The 19,416-nt window shown below is 41.2% G+C and overlaps 2 protein-coding genes across 10 annotated transcripts; both read right to left on the bottom strand.

Moving 5' to 3' along the window:
* Nucleotides 1–1,257: 1,257 nt before the first annotated feature.
* Nucleotides 1,258–2,392, bottom strand: LOC306908351 (uncharacterized protein). Its single transcript, XM_079481145.1, has one exon. It carries the CDS (start codon nucleotides 2,289–2,291, stop codon nucleotides 1,413–1,415), a length of 879 nt encoding a protein of 292 aa, XP_079337271.1. The 5' UTR covers nucleotides 2,292–2,392; the 3' UTR covers nucleotides 1,258–1,412.
* Nucleotides 2,393–3,087: 695 nt separating this feature from the next.
* il1rap (interleukin 1 receptor accessory protein) lies at nucleotides 3,088–18,254 on the bottom strand. Of its 9 annotated transcripts, none has more exons than XM_079481137.1 (13): nucleotides 17,519–17,704; nucleotides 16,295–16,334; nucleotides 15,946–16,062; nucleotides 13,626–13,714; nucleotides 7,139–7,421; nucleotides 6,482–6,662; nucleotides 6,147–6,318; nucleotides 5,725–5,796; nucleotides 5,513–5,645; nucleotides 5,296–5,444; nucleotides 4,283–4,426; nucleotides 4,063–4,206; nucleotides 3,088–3,991 (listed from the first exon to the last, which is right to left on the bottom strand). In XM_079481137.1, coding segments are annotated over exons 3-13 (1,839 nt in total). In that variant the 5' UTR covers nucleotides 15,948–16,062; nucleotides 16,295–16,334; nucleotides 17,519–17,704; the 3' UTR covers nucleotides 3,088–3,521. The 9 variants fall into 9 exon arrangements, with proteins under 9 accessions (XP_079337263.1, XP_079337264.1, XP_079337261.1 ...); XM_079481138.1 differs by lacking the exon at nucleotides 17,519–17,704 and adding an exon at nucleotides 17,183–17,398; XM_079481135.1 differs by having other exon boundaries at nucleotides 3,089–3,991; nucleotides 6,482–6,668; nucleotides 17,183–18,254.
* Between the last annotated feature and the right edge of the window lie 1,162 nt (nucleotides 18,255–19,416).

Below are 19,416 nucleotides of genomic sequence, written 5' to 3'. Positions count from 1 at the left end.
TTTCACGTTAACGATATATTTCATGCTACTTATAGCAAACCGAGGTAAACGGTAGTATAGGCAACTATTTTCTGTTATACTGAATATACTACAGTGTAGTATGACATACCATACTATAGAATTATGAAGGAGCACTGTGATATGCATAAATATTTACTATAGCACGGTTCAAAGCTAGTATGTTACTACAGTTTACTATACATACTATCTTATACTACAGTGTTTTTGCCATGTGGGTCTGTGTCACACGTTTAATTTCAGTTTGATCCACGGAACACCGATACTGCAACAATGCTGCTTTCAAAGTGGCCCCACCCTGATACAGTACAGGAAGTCAAAGGTGTGCCTAGCAACCACATACCAGCACAGAACGATACAGATCCACATTACCTGGTCATGTGATTACCCATCAGTAGAAATGAAATGACAACATACAAACACACACTTTACTGGAAGAGAGAGGAGTTTTAGGGCTTTTCCACCAGTACGCTTCTTAAATCTCCTTTTCCTCCTGCCACACACTCTCTCTCTCCCGCCCCGTTTCATTCCTTCACCTTCCTTTCCTCAAACTCACTGTAGTGTTTTTATTTTTCCGCCTTGGAATCAGACGTCTTAAGACACGAGAGCGTGTGTGCTCAATGCCAAATGTGTCTGTGCGTGCTTTCCATTTCAACTGTCTTGAACATTTTAGGGAAATTCTTCCTGAGCTCCTTCGCTGTTCTCTCTTCTCTTAAACATGATTTAGAAAAGGGAAGAAAAAGCATCGGATTTTTAGGAAAGAGATCAGACACGACCTTAAATATCATCAACTATCAAAAGCGTAACCCGCGTCAGAGCGGCCAAGCTTTGCTCCGGACGCATGTTTGTTTGTTTAGGCGAGTTTTGCTTCCCGCTACCGATAACTGTGACGTCAGCGAGGTCAGATTTACTGAGAACTCTTAAATGACACACAGACACACACACACGTCTGTGTGGGTGTTTATTACGCGCACAACTTTTTTAATTCTTGTGTACGGTGTCTGGGAAACGAGCAGCAGTCCCGACTGACTGCAACAATACTGCCCTCTATTGGCCAGATTTAGCGCAACCTCAATTAAATCTGCCATCATATTTTGAGAAAATGTCTCTCTCTTTTCTGTCACAGTACCTATATTATTATCTTCTGTGTTCGGCACAAGAACGTCATGCAGGTTTGTATTGACATAAGAAAATTCTTTCTATCATATATCAGTTTTTTGATTTTGTTTATTTGATGTCTTATACATACTCTTCGGCCCACACAAGATGCTCACCATAGTTATATACAACAAGCATTGTATTGTATATAACCGTGCATGTGACAAATGTCTTGAACACACATTTCCCTTCGTTCAAATGTTCGGGTCCGATGTTTTTGTCCAGCTGTGTGTTTGTCAACAGTGTGTTGTTTGTAGCTCATCGCTATGGTTGTTGTTGATGGGCTGACAGGCGCAGAGGTCACCGCGGGGGCTATTTCCGGTTCCAGTACCAGTGTCGTGCGCGTGAGGCACAGCTCCGTTTGACACAGGTTGATGCAGGTGTGTGTTCCACTGTGGCGCGAAAACCCCGCCCCAAATTCGACGGCTCTCTTGAAAGGTCACGCAAATCGCACAGCCCCGCCCGTTTTGCTCACAACCCGGCCCGCTTCGGTCCCGTCGTACCCCCAGGTGCCTCAGGCCAACCCGCCGCCCGTGACCTCTACTGTCCTCGAGAGCTTTACCGCGACGGGAGAATCTGAGGGAAACCTGCTGCTGCGGGTGCCGCGTGGCCACGGACGCCAGATCCGAGTGTGAGGACGTGCTGTCGATCAGTCTTTTTCCGAGCGCGAGGGGTCGTAGAGGAAGGGCCAATCGCAGGAGCTTCCAGAAGCGCGAGTCGGGGCGCTCGGAACGGGCTCCGTGCCAGCGGACGCACGTGGAGACGCTCCGCAGTTCCGCGATCTCGCTGCAGGCGGTTCGGAGCGCGTGTCGCCTCACGGTGACGAGCGGGGCGCGAGATGCGTGATGCAGGTACAGACACAGACGGCACTCCAGCAGACTGACGCTCTTCTCACACAGACAGTCCGAACTCAGGACCACCAGCAGCCTTCGGCTCGCCTGCATGCACCGGAGCACCGATTCCATCAGATCTGAGAAAAAACAAACACTGTGACGGCACAAGGGGGAGTCAAAATGGTCTCGTGCACTTAACACACACGCACGCACGCGCGCGCGCGCACGCACACGCACACACATGCACCTGTTCGCACTGACAGCAAAGTGACCGGAAGTCATTCATTTTCAACTGGCGCCGATACTTCACGCAAATACGTAATGAAGCCTATTTGGCGTGCTGTTTGAGGGCCAGACCCGGTCAGAGTACCCCTCCATCCTTCACTGGGATAGGAGCCAGCCAAAAGAAATGCGATGGGTTGGCGGAGAGATGCTGCAAAACGGAAACGACGTCTTTGTTCTGATGAACACAGAGGAAGATATTTGGAAGAATGCTTATAACCAGACGGTTCCAAAAAGGCCACCGTTGACCACCATGGTATGAGAATTATATATTTTGAAGAATGTAGTAAAGCAAAGAGTCCTGAGGCACTTTTGACAACCATTGCCGTTTCTCCTACTATGGTGGTCAACGGTGGCCTTTTTGGAATCGTCTGGTTATAAGCATTTGTCCAAATATCTTTCTTTGTGTTCATCAGAACAAAGACATTTATAAAGATTTGGAACAATTTGAGGGTGAGTAAATTATGACAGGATTACATTCACATTTACATTAATTTGTTAAGAGTCGCTGAACGAAGAAATACTGAAATGCAATAGTGTGATTGTCACACACTCCTTTTGCATGGGTATTCTTACATGGGTTTGCCATTTCTGAATAAATATATATATATATATATATATATATGTATGTATACAATATCAAATATCCATTGTTCTTGCGTAGATTATATATTATGCAAGATTGCACTTTAAAAATATTCATGGCTCAACATAACACGTGTTTACAAGATGAAGTGACATTGAAAAACTTTAAGACGTTATGTGGATGTTGATGATGAAATGAATGAAACGTGATTCTACAAAATCAAAACATTTATTTATCATGTAAATATGATCACAGAGCATACTGGACATGACATGGTCATTCAATACAACAAACTTGTATTTTTAACACAAACGTGCAAAGATAAAACATGAAGATGAAACGTGAATGAATAACATGACAATCTGTCCCAAAAGATATAAAAAACGCATGATATTTAAAAGCAACGTTCCACAATACTGTGTTTTAAACGGATAGTGCTGGTCCTGGATGCTGATCGGATGATAGTTGTAGTTTATGATAAATATCTCACAGAATTACTATTTCATCTCTGCACGGCACCAATAGCTGGATGGATATTTGTGTTGCATAGCAACATACGCAACATAATAAGTCTAACAATTGTACTTGCATTTATATAAACACTGCCGTCTTAAATAATGTTACTTCATGAAGGCAGTTGTGTACTACACAGCACATGAAGAGTAAGAATCTATAAGTTTTAGTTTTCCGGGGTATGTGTTGGGTATGTTTGAATTCTTGTCTGTGAGTTGTGTGTCTGTGTGTTTGCCTGCGACTTGTGTGTCTGTGTGTTTGTCTGCAAGTTGTGTGTCTGTTTGTTGTGTGTGTCGTCTCATAGGCAGCTCCAGCTGTAGTTGTTTCCAGAATTGTGAGGAAACAGGAGCAGATTTCTCTCCCTTCCACCGTATGAGCGTCAGCGCCAGACGAGCCCGGCGGAGCTCTTTGACCCAGCACTGCCTCCGGACCGGTTTGAACTGGATCAGAACCACCCTGAGACTGCCGCCCTGCATCATGCTGTTCAGACCGGCCTGCAGCTCTAACAGGGCCTGAGTCCCACGCACGGCGCTGCACGGACTCACAACAACCACCAGCCTGCGACTTAGACCCACAAACCTCAGCGTTTCATCTGTTATAGCTACACACACAGTTACATGTTAACACGGTCATACATGCTCAGACATGCAAGCGCACACACGCACAACTCACTTCCTCCAGGGAGACTGTCTCTGTCGAAAATGCACACGGAGTAACCGAACTCCGTCTCTAGAACCCGACGCAGCGTCGACAGCACAAACTCCTCTTCTTCACTGTTTCGTGCATACGAGATGTACACGTCGTACTGCTTGTCATCTGCAACGATGAGAAAGCGTTTAGTCTCTGATCTGACCGTAGGCATTAGAGTGTGGATTTATGTGTGTGTTCTCACCGGTGTATCTCTCATCTGAGCCGAACCAGGAGCGATAGAGCAGCAGAAGCTCCAGCCAGAAGACGTGATAGATGACAAACATCATCAACATGAGAGCAAGAGTCACACCTAACCCACAGCCTAACTCTATTGTGGGCATATACGCTGTAAAACAAGGTGAAATAAATGAGAGAGAATCGGATAGCTTCAGGCACATCCACAAAAAATCATTGATTATAAATCAAATTAATCTACAGAAATGTCTTAATAAACAATACAAAGAAATTTTATTTATTGAAAATATGCAATCTGAAATGTTAGTGCTTTCAGTTTCAAATATGTTTGAATATATTAAATCGATTTCAACAGCTTAATGCATTATTGCTGAACGTTACGTAAATCACAAAGTTTCTGCATATTGCACTTTTCTTCAATATCGTACAGCCTTAAAGGAACAGTTCACTCAAATGTATACATTTCTTTGTTCTGATGAGCATAGAGAAATATATTTGGACTGCTTGTAACCAAACAGTTCTTGCCCCCATTGATTCCCATAGTAGGAAGAATGACAATGGCAGTCAAAAGTGGCCTAGAACAGTTTGCCGTCCAACATGTGTCTTTCTCTGTGAAACTATTTATACAGATTTGGAACAACTCAAGGGGAAAGTAAATGAAGACAATTGTCATTTTTGGGTGAACTGTTCCTTTGAATATAACAAAAAACATTAACATGAAATGAAACAAAACGTATCGATTTCTCATAAGCATCGGCCTGACATTTGACTAGTTGAGATTTATTTTTAAATCATTTCTGTAAAATCTTCACACAGTAAACCTCTAAAGACTAAAACAATATATGTCCCCCCTCAGTACATGTTTCACATAATACTATGTATTTATTTTTCTTTCTACGTATCTACACATTTAATAAGTTTCCCATCTTTTGTCCTCTTTTTTTTCTTCATGTAAAGCTGATGTAAAACAATCCAACGTCGTAAAAAAAAGCGCAATTTTTCTAAATGTAGTGTATGTACCTTCTAACTTGAGTTCAGCTCTGCGGCTGTTGAAACCTTTAATGTTTCTAGCCGAGCAGTTAAACTCCCTCAGCAGGTCATCAGAAGAGAAATCATCCACGAACAGGAGCCGCTCTTTGGTTTCATCCCCGTGAAAATCTTTCACAAGGCTACACACACACATCAGTAGAACATACAGACACAGAAAATAACAAATGTGTGATGGTGCCTGACGTACGTGGCCTCAGGTGAGCTGAATCGTGGGTCGCCGAGTTCTTCCACGGTTTTACCATCAATGGTCCACCAAACGTCCGGTTTATCTTGCTCCAGGTACGGCAGACAGGCCTGACAGAACAGTTTCGCTTTTTGCCCTGATACATCAACGCATCGACACGTTAGTCAGCCGATAAGTGTCAAACAACAGCATGTGTGAAGAACAGCAGCACTCACCCTCAGTCACAGAGTAAATCTGATCTTTGGCAGGGTTTAGAATTGTAGGAACTTTACTGCCAATGTTGGGAACTACAAAAAGAAGATACACAGGCATTTTGAAAACCATAAACTGTCTATTCTCTTAGGAGAACGAACGGACACAATTTGAGTACATGATTTACTTCTTGTGTATTGTATGGTTTTGCACTACTGACATTTAGCTATGTAAGCACTCCGTGTTTTTACTCTTATTGTACTTTATACTACACAGCTTATAGTTTTTGTTATACTTATAATGAACACTTATATTACAAACTAAATCGAGAGAACACGTGTGTGCACTCGTGCGAAAGAGCGAGAGATGATAGGATGTTCAACTTAAACGTTACATCCATTCGTTCATAGAATGAAGACATAAGACGAGACGGCAGGTCTCTTACCTAAAGCTCTGATGTTTATCGTGCGTGTGAAATGGAGCTTGCGTCCGTTCATCTGATATGAAACGACACATGTGTAGAGACCCGCAAAAGCCCCCATCATCAGGTGGATAACAACATTATCTCCCTTTAACTCGACTGAGGTTTGAGATGAAAACACATCAGTGCTACACATCTACAAAGACACAGAGAGAGAGAATTGGTTGCTGAAAGTAAAAATAATAAACAACAACTCTATAATGTCTATAATTCTTTGTGCGTAAGTTTTACTAAAGATGCGCTTAAATGTAGAAAAAATTCTATACATGAAGGTCACAAACACACACAGAGGGACTCACGTGGTACCAGGTGACGGAGTATGTGCTGTTTGGCAGTGTGAGCGTGTGCAGGTCGGGACAGGTGAGGGTTTGATCGCTCTGGATTGGTACAGACAGGTTTAAATGAGGCCGAGCTCCGATGTCACAGTCTCCTTCCCGCTGAATGACCTCCAGCTGTACGCCGATCTTCACACACGACGAACTGTTCCTACAACACACGTAAAGAATTTACATCCCGTCTTCTGCAAACACTCTGTGTTCAATCGATAAGTGTACTGAAATATGATTAACATGGAATATTTATTGATTAACATTTGTAACAATTAAGGAAGCAACATTCAAGATATACTACAAGCTCTGTGTTACATACATGGATAGCATATTTATTCACTCTAATGTGGCTCAAAACATGTATCGGACTCTTTCTTCTGTGAAACACAAAAGCAGATATTTTGAGAAATGACTTTGTGGTATTCTGTTCATAATAGTGGAAGTCAATGAGGTTCAATGCAATGTTGTTTTCTTCATAATATCTTCTTTTGTGTTCTGCAGAAGAAAGAAACTCATACAGGTTAGGTTTGAGGCTCGATTTCGCTGCTGTCGATTCAGCTAAACCACCAACAAGTCAAATTAGAAAATATGCATTTTTCTCTAATGTGTGAATCGTCATGTGTTTACCAAAGCATACAGATGTACAGTCCAGCATCCTCCGCTGTGGCTGGTTGGATCCAGAGGTATTCTCTGTCTTTGTGCAGTGTGTGTAGCTTCAGGTTGATGGGTTGTTCCAGATCTTGTGTGTTTTTGTGTCTATACCACTGTAGAGAGAGACTGCTGTTCTGAGTCTGACTGTAGCTGTAGAGCGTCGGATAAGAGAAGAGAGGACAGTAGAGCGTCGCCACCTCCCCGTCATACACTTGCACCGAACCAACACTCCACACACCCCAGTCATTACACACCACATCTGAAACACACACAAACACACGACGAGATTAACATCACTGCACATCTAAACACAAACACACGCAATCATTGAAGCTCTAAAACACACACACACACACACACACACATAATCACTGCACATATTAGACACACACACCTAATCACTGCACATCTAAAACACACACACACACCTAATCACTGCACATCTAAAACACACACACATTATCACTGCACATATTAGACACACACACGCAATCATTGAAGCTCTAAAACACACACCTAATCACTGCACATCTAAAACACACACACATTATCACTGCACATATTAGACACACACACACGCAATCATTAAAGCTCTAAAACACACACACACACACCTAATCACTTCACATCTAAAACACACACACATTATCACTGCACATATTAGACACACACACACGCAATCATTAAAGCTCTAAAACACACACACACACACCTAATCACTTCACATCTAAAACACACACACATTATCACTGCACATATTAGACACACACACACACAATCATTGAAGCTCTAAAACACACACACACACACACACACACACACACACACACCTAATCACTGCACATCTAAAACACACACACATTATCACTGCACATATTAGACACACACACACACGCAATCATTGAAGCTCTAAAACACACACACACACACACATAATCACTGCACATCTAAAACACACACACACACACACCTAATCACTGCACATCTAAACACAAACACACGCAATCATTGAAGCTCTAAAACACACACACACACACACACACACACACACACACACATAATCACTGCACATATTAGACACACACACCTAATCACTGCACATCTAAAACACACACACACACCTAATCACTGCACATCTAAAACACACACACATTATCACTGCACATATTAGACACACACACGCAATCATTGAAGCTCTAAAACACACACCTAATCACTGCACATCTAAAACACACACACATTATCACTGCACATATTAGACACACACACACGCAATCATTAAAGCTCTAAAACACACACACACACACCTAATCACTTCACATCTAAAACACACACACATTATCACTGCACATATTAGACACACACACACACAATCATTGAAGCTCTAAAACACACACACACACACACACACACACACCTAATCACTGCACATCTAAAACACACACACATTATCACTGCACATATTAGACACACACACACACGCAATCATTGAAGCTCTAAAACACACACACACACACACACCTAATCACTGCACATCTAAAACACACACACATTATCACTGCACATCTAAAAACACACACACACACCTAATCACTGCTCATCTAAAACACACACACATTATCACTGCACATATTAGACACACACACACACACACCATCATTGACGCTCTAAAACACACACACACACACACACACACACACACACACACACACACACACACACACCTAATCACTGCACATCTAAACACACACACACACACCTAATCACTGCTCATCTAAAACACACACACATTATCACTGCACATATTAGACACACACACACACGCAATCATTGAAGCTCTAAAACACACACACACACACACACACCTAATCACTGCACATCTAAAAACACACACACACACACACCTAATCACTGCTCATCTAAAACACACACACACACACCTAATCACTGCTCATCTAAAACACACACACACACACACCTAATCACTGCACATCTAAAACACACACACACACACACCTAATCACTGCACATCTAAAACACACACACACACCTAATCACTGCACATCTAAAACACACACACACACCTAATCACTGCTCATCTAAAACACACACACACACACCTAATCACTGCACATCTAAAACACACACACACACCTAATCACTGCTCATCTAAAACACACACACACACACCTGATCACTGCACATCTAAAACACACACACACACCTAATCACTGCTCATCTAAAACACAAACACACACACCTAATCACTGCACATCTAAAACACACACACACACCTAATCACTGCACATCTAAACACACACACACCTAATCACTGCACATCTAAAACACACACACACACCTAATCACTACACATCTAAAACCCACACACACACCTAATCACTGCACATCTAAAACACACACACACACCTAATCACTGCTCATCTAAAACACACACACACACCTAATCACTGCACATCTAAAACACACACACACACCTAATCACTGCTCATCTAAAACACACACACACACACACACCTAATCACTGCACATCTAAAAACACACACACACACCTAATCACTGCACATCTAAAACACACACACATTATCACTGCACATATTAGACACACACACACGCAATCATTGAAGCTCTAAAACACACACACACACACACACCTAATCACTGCACATCTAAAACACACACACATTATCACTGCACATCTAAAAACACACACACACACACACCTAATCACTGCTCATCTAAAACACACACACATTATCACTGCACATATTAGACACACACACCATCATTGACGCTCTAAAACACACACACACACACACACACACCTAATCACTGCACATCTAAACACACACACACACACCTAATCACTGCTCATCTAAAACACACACACATTATCACTGCACATATAAGACACACACACACACGCAATCATTGAAGCTCTAAAACACACACACACACACACCTAATCACTGCACATCTAAAAACACACACACACACACACCTAATCACTGCACATCTAAAACACACACACACACCTAATCACTGCACATCTAAACACACACACACCTAATCACTGCACATCTAAAACACACACACACACACACACACCTAATCACTGCACATCTAAAACCCACACACACACCTAATCACTGCTCATCTAAAACACACACACACACACCTGATCACTGCACATCTAAAACACACACACACACCTAATCACTGCACATCTAAAACCCACACACACACCTAATCACTGCTCATCTAAAACACACACACACACACCTGATCACTGCACATCTAAAACACACACACACACACCTGATCACTGCACATCTAAAACACACACACACACCTAATCACTGCTCATCTAAAACACACACACACACACCTAATCACTGCTCATCTAAAACACACACACACACCTAATCACTGCACATCTAAAACACACACACACACACCTGATCACTGCACATCTAAAACACACACACACACCTAATCACTGCTCATCTAAAACACACACACACACACACCTGATCACTGCACATCGAAAACACACACACACACCTAATCACTGCTCATCTAAAACACACACACACACACCTAATCACTGCTCATCTAAAACACACACACACACCTAATCACTGCACATCTAAAACACACACACACACCTAATCACTGCACATCTAAAACACACACACACACCTGATCACTGCACATCTAAAACACACACACCAGTAGAATTTCAGTGTGGTATATCACGCCAACAAGCTTGAAATGATAACAGTTGTGCTCTGACCTGACACTGACACTTCAACAACTGAGAACTTCATTAAACCACTTGAACTATGAAAGAGCAATTTCTGAACTATAAAAATCTGGACTTGCACATATACACACACACTCACATTTCTGCGTGCAAATCAATATTCTGTAATTGAGCTATCAAATTTATGACATGAACATGGTGTTAAAATTAAAACATTAAAAAGGCTGAATCAATTACATCTTAAAACTCACACATCAGCAACTAATGCATCAATAAAAAAATGTATCTCTCTCTCTCACACACACACACTCACTCCGCATAACCAAAACACGAATGCAAACCCAATTTCAGTAAAATAATGAAAGATAAGGTGATTTATTTCAGTTTTGCGGTGAAATGCTGACCCTGCTAATGTCGGACTCAATTTAAATAAATTACCTTCTCAAATCCAATCGCACAACACGCACACCTCATTCACATCATGCATGCAAACCGAATCACACACACAGACAGGCAGGCGATGTCTAGAACTGTGTGTGAGACGGACAGAATGAGGGGTGGGTCAGGAAGAGAGTGAGGTGGGGTAACGGTGTGTGTGTGTGTAATTGGTCTGTCACTTTTCGACTACGGGGGGATTAGTCTTCCCATTAAGAGTGTCTCAGTACACGTGCACACACACACACAGCTGCAGAACATTATAAATGACCCTTTCTGGAACAATCCGTTACCCGGCCTGTGGTGGGAAGCATTTTTAATTAACCCCTCTTTCCAGAGGTCCAACCAGCCCATAATCCCGTGACCTACACTTTACACACATCTGCACACACGCGTTTAACTATTATGACATTTAACAGCACAGCTCACACTGCAGATGTGTACAGAACCTGACAATACTGCATTCACGGAACAAAAACAGAGACGGGACAAAGATAGGATGTTTCTCGTGATAAAGAACAAATAAAGTAATGCTTTTACGTTAAATATACACAGTAATATTAAAGTTACTTTTCAAATACGTAGATTCCGTATTTTTTATTAATAGTTGTTTAGATTTATGTTACTTTTAGTTAACGTTTTATCAAATTTTCATTATGCTTTTGTCTTTTTTTATATATTTTTTATTTTGCTATATAAGATGAATTATTTTTATTATAGGTTTTGGTTTATTTTTATGGGTTAAGTTCTTTAAATTGATTTTTGTGGCAACATTTCAATTTTTCATTTAGTTTAAGGTCAATATTTAATTTAATTTCAATGAACAAAAACATTTTCAAAATGTTAATTTTAGAAAACTAAGATTCAGTGAAAACAACAAACAAACATTATGTGGCTGGTAGACCTCCGCAAAAACACTAACTGGGGAGTAGTTTAATTTAAATGAATAATACAATTAATAATATACAATCAAATATTTATACAAATTAATAAGAATGAAATTGAATATAAAACAAATGTTATATTTGAGCCAAACACAGAGTGGAAGTTAACTTCGGGCCAAGCGCACTTTTACAAATAAAGGTGATGGGCCGTTTTTTGTCTAAATGGTTCTGTAAAGAACTTTGTGCTGTAAAAATGTTTCTTCAGATCATATAAAAGAAAGAAAGGGTTTTGACGTTCAACACTATTGCAAAACAAACTACTTAGTTAATAAAAGAAGCACATGCAATGCCCAGAATAAAGCCTCAGTCAGGTTAGAAAAACTACACAGAAATAACACAACTAGTAATGCAATACTGTGAAAAATATATTTCTCGATGTCCCTTTACCATAACAATCCCTTTATTACTAAACTTGAGAATGAAGCATTAGATATTCGATTGTTTGTCTCGCTTGAATTTCCTCGAGTTTCCTCAGAAGTCACGCTACTTCTCCATCAATAAAGTCACCGAGGTCAAAACAGCCGTCTTTGTCTTATACACATCTAACAAAACCCTCACTGTACAACACACACTTCCCTATTTAAACATCTAAACGGTCTCAAAACTAAACATTGCAAAAAACTCTCATACGTGTCATTTGTCTTGTCGAGGACTTTGAGGAGTCTTCATTTTTTTATAGACTGTTTGGGTGGACTTTATAAACTTAACTTTGATTTCATTGATCACATCGTGTTTCTGTGAAGATTCATGTTAACAAGACTGATGCTTAATAGGTAATTTACAGGGATGCCATAGAAGAACCATTTTTGGTTCCACATAGAGGCATTCAGTCAAACTTTCTTTCTTTTATATAATCTGAAGAACCTTTTTTTTAAGAGTGTGATGCACAAATTCACTGGAAAAAGACTTGCTGGGAAAAACTAAAAATGACAAGCACAACATTTCCATTGCGAGACTAGACTTGCACCAATAAAGCCAAACTTCCATAAACATTCATTCAACATAATTCTTTTCTTCTAGAAGATTCAGCATTATTCCTGCGGCTGTGTGCGTCCGGCACTATAATTTAAGAGCGAGCAGGAGATCCAGACAGACCTCTGGAGACCCCGACTGATTGGTGGGAAGCTATAACATGAGTCCGTTGATTGGATCAATTATTTAAATGTGAGATTTGATTGGTTGGTAATAGATTTGGAGGATGGAACTCGTCTCGGGGCGAGGCAGTGACAGAGGAGGCATCCTTCAACCGCACGACGACCTTCAGCAGATTGACCAATCACATCGGGTTAATCTGTCTCACCTGACTGCAGCGCGGCCTGAGTGACCGATACGGAGAAGACGCCCATCCTTAAAATGCAATGACAGAGAAACGTGAAGACCAACCGAATCCTGCAGTGAGAGAGAGAGAGAGAGAGAGAGAGAGAGAGAGAGAGAGAGAGAGAGAATTACTCACTGTCTTAACCACCTGCCTTCATTTCATCAGACGTTCACTCGGTTTATTTTCAGACTCCATAAAACACTCCTGCGAGTGTTTTTACTGCATGACAGCTTTAAGGGCGGATAAAAAGGGAAAGAAATGAAAACAGAAACGTGAAGGAGAAAGAAAGAGAGAACCGATAGAAGACGGAATGAATACATCCGAATTCGTTTTTTTCCAAGTTGATGACATATTTGTCAACAATGTGCCATATATTATTTGCAATATTTTCTAGAACTGTAACATTTAAGCTCCAATAAAATGACTTGATGGTGATATAACTTCCGGAAATGAATTGGAGTGAAACATTTATATTTCCTTTTTAATGTGAACTTTTTAGGAGACTGGATGTTATTCGAGTGCAAATCGGCCAACAATTCAATATGAAAATTTGACACATTGCTACCTCACCCAACATAACGTAGAATACAATCTCTAGTATTTGCGACCGAATGTAAATCATACTGTTTTTGTGTCATAAATTATGTCATAAAAAGCGTTTTATTTCCTTCATAAAAGGGACCGCACCGACCCTGAACCCTACATCTGTAGCTGTTGCAAAATGACCACACTGTGTATTAAAGGTGCTGTAAAATATTTCTTTATGGAACAGCACGAAGACAACGTCCCTGACAGACATCACAAAAATCCTCACTCACTGACTGAATACATCCCTTGTCCCTGAGACTGCACTAAACTCTAAACAAAATGTGACCGCGGACAGATTATGGGTTTAACCTGTTTTAACATAGCAAAGGAAAAAAGAGCATCTATTTAACTCGATTGAATCTAAAATGCTTCCACAAATGTTAAAACTAAACCAAGGCCAATGAATGAATGAAAGATCTCGTGCCAAGAGTGAAACAGAGAGAGAGGGAGAGAGAGAGAGAGAGAGAGTAATGGTGTTGGACAGAGACCATCTCTCCACTGTCACCTCTGCAACATACATCACGTCCCTTTAATGACACAAACACACTCCGCTGAGTCAAAGCCAAACTCAGAATTAGATATTAAATAAAAATTCACTCATCCAATGAAACATTTTTCAGGGCTTCGCGCACACACACACACACAATATCAAACGGGTGACATCATTCCTTTTTCTATTGTTAGACTGTGTACATGTGTAATGTAAGCCAACGTTTTGTTTTTCATATATCAAACCCTCTCTCTGATACTTACACAAATTCTTAGTTTTTTTTGTTTAATTCTTTAGTTTCTTTATGTTGTGTGTCCAGAATTTATACACAAACACCCCTCACATACGTAACGAATAATTGTGTCTTTCTGTATCGCACTGTGAATAACAACGCAAAACAACATGACACACACACGCTGTGGACTGAAAGCAAGAAACAGACGCTTCGTTTGTCCCGGGACAGTCTGGGAGTCTCAGCCGAGACCAAACGAAATGATGGAAAACCCAATTAGTGCGCGAGTCCAAAAACACCGACATCATCTGGAAACGCACCAGTTCAGATCAAATCTCCAGCCCGCTTATCGGAGCGCCACAAAACGTGCGCTTTAATTTCCCTGAGATGCATTAGGGCAAAATTACAGCATCTTGGGATTTCATTAGACTCATCTCTCCGAACCCCCCTTATTGATTCGCACGAGTTTGAACGCAACACTAAATTACTTAAAAGGGTAAAGAGTGCCTTCAATCCCCGGCGCTCCAGAAACGCTTCATAATTTGTGCAAGAGGAAATCGGATTATGAGAAAGTGATCGATGCTGTGATCGTCTGGAGAGAGACTGATCTGGATGGGCCACAGGGGGGCGAAGACCCCAAAAAATGATCTATTGGAAGAGAGTTAGTGACCAATTAGTCATGTTATTGTGCTGAGAATAAAGCCCAAATACGCAATCGACATTTCATATTGTCAATGCTACCCTGTTGATTTTATACTTGTAATCTATTGTTTTGTCCGTTTATGTAGCTTTTAGCATCTTAAGTCCCCTCAAAATGTAGATGTATGAGCTTAGTTAAGTTATTTTGTCCATAGCCGAAGCTAAAGCTGACCCACAAACCATTAAATAAATACATAAACAAATATCTATCTACCGCCACACCTTTAAATTGGGAAAAAAGACATTTCTACTGATTCATCCTTTCAAGGAAAATATCTTGTTATTCTACTTACATTGTCTCCGGGTGCTTATAAATGGGATTTTAAGTGAGTGATCAATTCTGTGGTGGTCCAGAGAGAGACACCGAGCTGAAGAGGGGCCGCAGAGGGCCACAGATCCGATCAAATAATCTATCAACACAGAGTAAGTAGCCAATTAGTCACTTAACTGCAATTAATGAGAACAAACACGCAAACATAAATCTGTACATAGACACACCATTGAAAATGTAAATGTAGGTTAAGTAGGAAGGTTTATTTTTTTCTTAATGACAAATACATACCCATGAAGAAATATTGAGAAAGTATTAACTGTGTATGCAGGTGTGTGCTGTGAAACAGGTAATAGCTGTTCTCTACTTACATGATGCCGCCGTCTCTTAGGTCCGGTTAGACAGGGAATACTGCAAAAGAACCACAAAGTTAAACAGACATACAAGACGTCCGTCTGGACTGTGACCATCGCTAACTGACTGCTGGTCCCTATACGTATCTGACTCTCTCTCTCGCTCTCTCTCAAGATTCAAGATTAAAAAAGCTTTATTGGCTTGATAAATACATTTGACATTGCCAAAGCAGGAAAATTTAATATTAACATTCTGTACAAAATAAAAGAAAAGTATCTTATATAAGCAACTATATGTACATCTCTCTCTCTCTCTGTCTCTCTCGCTGTCTCGCTGTCTCTCTGTCTCTCTCTCTCTCTCTCTCGCTCTCTCTCTCTCTCTCTCTCTCTGTCTCTCTGTCTCTCTCTCTCTCTCTCTCTCTCTGTCTCTCTGTCTCTCTGTCTCTCTCTCTCTCTCTGTCTCTGTCTCTCTGTCTCTCTCTCTCTCTGTCTCTCTGTCTCTCTCTCTCTCTCTCTCTCTCTCTGTCTCTCTCTGTCTCTGTCTCTCTCTCTCTGTCTCTCTCTGTCTCTCTCTGTCTCTCTCTGTCTCTGTCTCTGTCTCCGTCTCCCTCTCTCTCTCTCTCTGTCTCTCTCTCTGTCTCTCTCTCTGTCTCTCTCTCTGTCTCTCTCTCTGTCTCTCTCTCTGTCTCTCTCTCTGTCTCTCTCTCTGTCTCTCTCTCTGTCTCTCTCTCTCTCTCTCTCTCTCTCTCTGTCTCTGTCTCTCTCTCTCTCTCTGTCTCTCTCTCTGTCTCTCGTCAGCTGGGACCGGCAGATGATTTAACGGCCCCTCCGCGCATCACCGTAAATCGTTAAAGCAAACCGGCTGGACTCATCCAATCAGCGCGACATATTTCACATCCATCTCACCTGCGCTCCACGACCGCCCGCTCAGGTGTAAACCACTGCCGTTAAAACGGGATCCGCGCAAAACCCACTCACTTCACGAGAAGAAGTGATTTACAAGGCACTACACGCAACCTATTGAACGAGGACGAGCAAATCCACGCACGCGAATGAATGAACAAGTAAACGCACCGGATGCGTCTCGGAAACGCCGCACTCGTCTGTGATAGGCTACCGTGTGGGTAACTTGTGCAGCTCGCTGGGTTTTGGGACACAGCCAGCGTGCGCAAGCCTGAAGTTGAGCCCTATATGAACGTATCATACGCCAGGAAGTCGAAATGAAACAGAAGAGATACGAACCCGTCGGGAAGTTATTCGAGTCCGCGTACCGTAACCGGACGTTTCCTCGTTCTCCATGTGAACGGAAACAACAGCGACCTACGATCAGACTCCTCCCACGGAAAACAGCGTTTGCACAATCTCCGCGCGCGCACACACAAAACAACAAGCACAGTGCGTTCCGAACGGGATATGTTGCCATCCGATGGGGACACTATACGAAACGTCACTCCAAATAAAGACACGATGACGTTGCCAAGTACATTTTAAACGGACAGATAAAGAGATACAATTGAGTTATTCCTCTAGACTCTACACATCAAGAGCTTTACTCTGCGAAGGGAGCAGGGCATAGGGATGACTACTTCGGAATGGAACGCAGGCACAGTCGCACCACATCCGTTGTGTTCAAACCGCACGCGCACGAATGACTTTAAACAACCAGATACAGACGCGCTGATGACTCGTGTAACTCTTGTTTAAACTGTTTTTATCATAATAATCATTATGCAAAGCAGCTTTACGCGGAAAAAATACATTTTAGTCCCAAATTAATAAGTTTTGCGTTAATTCATTTTAGAACAGAAACATTATAGCCAAGACTCTGTTCTATAATGCAATATAATAAACACGTGTTGATGTTGAAAAACACGAAGAAATAAACGTTTCGGTTTTTATAATCAACATCATGGCTCAGTTCAGTCGCGCGCGTGTTGAAGTCTTTTGTGACTTGACCAGCTGACAGTGGTTTGTGTAGACCTACTCTTGTTCGTTGTCTATAATATTCTGTTTTCTTTATTCACATGGAGTGTAAAAATAGCTTATTTACCCTCGCGTATAAATGCTTTTATTTTTCATTTGATCTCAAATGTTTATTGCTGCAAAGGTGACAAGACTGTCCTGTGCTTGTAAGGAAATGACAACAGTTATTTTTAACACATAAACGGGGTGTGTGTATGATAGTGTGTGAGAGAGCGTGTGTACGCGTAGGGTATGTAGAGAATTGTGACACGTAAGTTATAATGTTTGTGCGCGTATGTGATTTACAGATATGGATTTGCGTCACATTTGTAAATCATTCCGGTACTGTTTATAGTATCGATATTTACATCCACTGCAATCCTTTACTTATGAGTTTGTTCTGTGACTGCCGTTGCGCGCGAATATAAAATGATTCATATGTGTGAATGATTCTTAATACATGTGAAATGCTAAGAACAATGTGCAGAAGTGACAAAACCATGCACCGATTCTATTCTAGTTCTGGGTTTGCCGTGTGCTGTGGAGTCGTTTTGTGTAATACTGAAGTTGCGGCGCCCCCTACCGATCGTAATGATAAACCAGTGCGCTGTCAGCACAATATCTGCTGGCTCTGCACATTTACAGGCACTTTTACCTCGTTGTTAATTCTTTTAACGTCTCATCCTAAATCCCCGGCGAGTTGTGAACGAGAAGCATGAAGATGACCTCCCTTCTCATCCTCAGATGTCAGTTTTGTTTGTAGACTATAAAGACGCACCTGCCACTGCGGACCGCAATACACCAGCAGGTGGCGAGGCTTTCCCGTCTTACAAATAAACAAATATGACTCCTTTTTATGATACAAGCATGACATGAAATAACATCAATATATATTATATTTACACTTGTAAATTTGGTAGGCGCTTTAATCCAAAGAGACTTCCCGTAGTGCATTCAAGCTACAAATGTGTGTGTGTGTTAACCCTCGACCCTTGTGCTGCCATCAAAACTTAAAAATATATGTAGTAAATTAAATGTATTACTAAATAAAAGATGCCCAGTTGATAAAAATCTGCCTTCATTTTGGGTATTTATTTTTGGCCAATGAATCACTTTCAAAATGAGATGTAAACATCGGCTGTTTTAATTTATTCACAACTAAAAATCTCTCTCTAAAG

The sequence above is a fragment of the Barbatula barbatula genome (genome assembly GCF_947034865.1).
Source record: "Barbatula barbatula genome assembly, chromosome: 19".
Taxonomy (NCBI): Eukaryota; Metazoa; Chordata; class Actinopteri; order Cypriniformes; family Nemacheilidae; genus Barbatula; species Barbatula barbatula.
This window is presented reverse-complemented; position numbering and strand designations above follow the sequence as displayed.

Coding starts and splice junctions, on each gene's coding strand:
- LOC306908351 (XM_079481145.1), bottom strand. CDS start 2,291: ATGACTTCCGGTCACTTTGCTGTCAGTGCGAACAGGTGCATGTGTGTG.
- il1rap (XM_079481135.1), bottom strand. Junction 5,646..5,724: donor GATTTACTCTGTGACTGAGG/GTGAGTGCTGCT, acceptor TTGATGTATCAG/GGCAAAAAGCGAAACTGTTC. Junction 3,992..4,062: donor AGACAGTCTCCCTGGAGGAA/GTGAGTTGTGCG, acceptor CTGTGTGTGTAG/CTATAACAGATGAAACGCTG.